Raw genomic sequence first — 4467 nt, 5'->3', positions numbered from 1 at the left:
ATAATAATAAAAACAAAAAAACTAATCTATACTATATAACCCTATTTAGTTTAGTATAAAATATAATAAATAAAATGTAATAAATAAAATATAGGATAATATGGTAATGGAATAGTGGGATAGAATAATAGGATAATAGTGTATATACGTATGTATGTGATGTGGTGTGAAAGGAGTATGTCGATGTTGTGAGTAGGCATAGGTAACACGGTACAACGATGGGTATGTAGGTAGTACGATAGATTGAAGAAATGTATAGAGAAGTACAATAAAGTTTGAGTGTGTGTAAACAATGTGATAGGGTGAAGAACGTCTAGGAAGTATGTGAATAACAATAGAATGAATAATGTGTGGGTAGTATGAGATAGTGAAAAAATGTATGGATAATATGATATCATAATACTGTCGATACTAATAGGACAGTATAGTATGATGATGGAAAATAATAGGACAGTATAGTATGATAATGGAAAATAATAGGACAGGATTGTACTATCGGACGATAATAGAGAAGATTATATATGTGTATATGTATGATATAATACGACGAAAAGAGTGTGTGCATATTATGAGTAAGTAGACGGAAGAGCAGGTGTGGATAATATTTATTTGTTGAAGAGAAAGTATAGATAATATGATATATAGAAGAATATAGGATATAGTATGGTAGTTTGCGAGTGTACGAGGGTGTATATGCAATATGATTTAATGAAGTGTGTGATAATATAGAGTAGGTGGGTAAGTAAACAGCATGATAGAATATACAGTATGATATTTAGAAGAATAGGCATGTACAACATGATCTAGTGGAGAAAGCATGGGTAACATGAGGTGATGAAGTGTGTGAATGACATGATAGAATAAGTGTGTGAGCAGTAGGTATTTAATATGATATAATGAAGAATATGTGCTTAGTGCGCTATAGTGAGGATTAGGGAGAGTAGGATAAAAGTAGGGGAGTTAGTGGGAGTTAAGTATGAAAGGAATTTAGATCAGAGTTAGAAGATGGACAGTATGATACAACGAAGGGCGGATGTGGTTAAGTGTACATATAAAAACAATTAAGTTTATTTGAACTTGAAGTAAACAAAATAGAATATACGATGGTGGCATACAGTATAGGACAGGATGTTATGATAGTAGAATAAAATAGGATGACAGTGAGGGATAATCTGGTAATGAGGGACATCATGACACTGAAAAAGAATAATTATATATGGGAGTGAATATAGATAAGGAATATATGAATATAACGTAGTAGAATGGTAGGATAATGAGGGATAACGTGGTAATGAAAAAAGTTGTATATATATATATGAGAATAGGATAAGTATATGAGTGTAAGACTGAAGGGTGATGTGATAATGGGATATGATAAGTTGATGAAATAGGTAGATATTCGAGGAGGATATTATTATAATGGAAAGAGGTATATGCAGGATACAGGTACACAAAGAAAAAAATGTATATAGGAGGAATATATGAAAAAGATTGTGTATGAATGAATATATAGACTAATGTGTATGGATACTATAGTAGCAGTATGTATGCGTGCATAGTATAATATATAGACGTGTTTATACGGATAGTATATATTGGTATTGAGTGACATATAAAAAGTATAATGAATGAATAGGGATAACAGAAAACCATGAATGATGCTGATGATTAGATTGATTTTAATAATAACTATGGTTAAATAGAACAATATAATGGAATAGGAAGAATATTTGTAATAATAGTTATTAGAGTTTTAGGGATATAATTTGTATGAATGTACATATGAATTAAATCTTGTAAACGAGTTGTTTGAATAGTAGCTGTTTAATTTTTTATAAATTAAGTCTACAATTGTGTATTTTAAATATTTGATAGATATAATAAATGCCTTATACAGGAGTATACGTATGTATATGGTAATATGTAAAATGTGTACAGATTGTAAAGGGTGATAAATATACAGAAGAGTATGTGTATGTTATAACAATGAGTCTATATGTAAAGGAATTGATGGATGTACAAAAGGGTGTAGATATGTATAGCAGAATTATTGAATATGTATCGATATTATTGTAGACGAGAGCACTGAAGACATAGGGAAGGAGATTAAAAAAAAATACGTATACATATATTATTTATAGTGGAGATTAACTAATATAGATAAAGATAGAAAATATGACGCGATTTATAAAAATAATAGAGGACAAAAGGAAAATTATATATAGATAAAGAGGTTAAATATATAGAAATACATAATATGACAAAGATGGGTCTGAGTGTTTTGAATATGAACAACTTGATGATCTAGAGGTGTATAGAGAAGGTGAGAAACAGAAAAATATCAAAATACTATGGGTGGAAAATATAAGAACATATATAGAAAGTGGAATGAAGAGATGAAAATAAAGTAGAATAGAATGAGTTTGGATAAAATGAAGAGAATATAGAGAGAAAAGGTATACGGATAGATAGAGCAATAAAGAATGATACAGAATAACAGATAGAAAAAACAATAGAGAAAAATTTGGATAGTGAATAAAGAAGATAACATATCGGTAAATAGAGTATTAGGCAAGATCAAGAGTGCTTTTATTAGCAATCTGGCTTCTGCTATCGGACCCAAATTTTTTTTGTCAGAATGGGGTTCTAGCTCTAATATAAAAGAGGTTATATGATCGCTTATTTTTTCAGGTACCGTGCTTGGCTTTTATTAACACCTATTTCAGTGTCATTAACATTAGCAATGTCATCCACCTCTGCTCAAATTATTATTAAATCAGTATCCGCCAACAGTCCCGTGATCTGTACCATAACGCTTAGATAGCCCTCTATTTTTCCTCTTTGAATACGCGTCCGACTGATGAGACATATGAGAAGCAATATAGCCAAGCCTCAATCAAATAATTATTTGATATTATTTTTTCAAATGGATAGTAGTAGCGAAAATAAGGTAAAGTATAAGTGGCGACATAAGGTGTAAATAGATAAAAAGATTAACACATGATATAACAGTATATGTATGTTTTTTTACTATAATTTAAATCATTCATATTTTTCACTGGCTACGTTCATTTAAAAGAACATCTATAACTCAAAATACTGAGGAACACTAAAACATGAAGAGCGGTTATACAGTTGGGATACTAATAATTTTATTAGTATCATCAACTTTTTTAACCGCTGATGAATCAGAATTTATTAGTGATTTAAAGAGAGTATTCAAGGGTAAATCTTATGAAGAAATATTCTCAGGTAACAGTTATTGCTCTAAAAATATTACATGGTATGTAGAGACTGTGTTCATGATGTTTGGGAGATGAAATGATATAGATTGCTTAACTGTAGATTTTACATTTAGTGATGGCAAAGGAAATATAATACATATGTATGTAGATAAATTAGAAAATATTTTTTAAGCAAAATTTGTTTTATATACGTGTCTATCGCAGTATGACTAATGAAATTGTTATTTAAGACATCTTGAGAATCTTGATCTTCCTGATAATTACCTGCCAGATTCAATATCTACCCTGGCCCACTTAGTGGATTTGTGAGTATTTTAAAAACACGTACTAGTTAAAAGAATAAACATCGTAACCTTTGGTTATTATATTTAGGCGTATTCTTAATAGTAGAATTAGAATAAATTGGAATAGCATTAATTCAGATTTATTAATATACAGTTTAAAAACCATGTATGCCAATTGGTAGAGTAGATTTAATACAAATTAACTATACTAATATAAAAATTACAGAGAAATTACGGGAAATAACGCTCTGGAATTCCCATCATCCTTGAAACATCTAGGTCTGACCAGCCTGTATGTATATTAATGCAACCTAAAAACAAAATATTTTTTCTGACATCATTGTAGAAACATTTCTAGAAATAACATATCACATTGTTTAAATAATATTTCACTTCCTATAACTCTGCAACATATGTATGTAGGAATTTAGTAAACATTAGTTTTAATAGTCTGGATATAACATTTTAACGATATAGTTATATATTAATTTAAATATTAACTAATTCTATTATTTGACAATCAAAATCAACTATGATATTTTATATACAGCGATATGTCGAAAAATCGTCTTCATTGTAATATTATGTCCTTTAGTACATTTTCAAACCTACAAACGTTGTAAGTTTATTCTAAAAATAATATATATAAATTAATTATAAATAATAAATATCATAATGTTGTATTTCGAATAAGCGTGCTGACTTACTTATTTACGTATAAAGAATTCTTTCGAACAACGAGCTAAGTGGTGAAATTCCAACATTCAGTAAAAGCTCAAAGTTATCAGTTTTGTATGTCTATAGATAATAGATATAATAATTTGAATATATAGTACTGTAGGTATATTGATATATTTCTTTGAACGCATGTACAGAAATCTTTCATATAACATGTTTTCAGGTAATCATCCGTCTTTCAATATCTGTCTCGCGTGTGT

At 29.0% G+C, this 4467-nt stretch overlaps 1 protein-coding gene across 1 annotated transcript; it reads left to right on the top strand.

Moving 5' to 3' along the window:
- Positions 1 to 3072: 3072 nt before the first annotated feature.
- Positions 3073 to 4451, top strand: LOC126311252 (uncharacterized; the record flags this gene model as incomplete). The annotated part of the gene is given in 9 exon segments (XM_049992211.1): positions 3073 to 3283; positions 3359 to 3385; positions 3476 to 3550; positions 3618 to 3695; positions 3756 to 3821; positions 3876 to 3944; positions 4080 to 4148; positions 4253 to 4321; positions 4405 to 4451. Coding segments are annotated over 9 exon segments (667 nt in total), but the record flags the coding sequence as incomplete, so codon positions are not given.
- Positions 4452 to 4467: the final 16 nt, after the last annotated feature.

This window comes from Schistocerca gregaria, unplaced genomic scaffold, assembly GCF_023897955.1.
Source record: "Schistocerca gregaria isolate iqSchGreg1 unplaced genomic scaffold, iqSchGreg1.2 ptg000400l, whole genome shotgun sequence".
NCBI lineage: Eukaryota > Metazoa > Arthropoda > Insecta > Orthoptera > Acrididae > Schistocerca > Schistocerca gregaria.
This window is presented reverse-complemented; position numbering and strand designations above follow the sequence as displayed.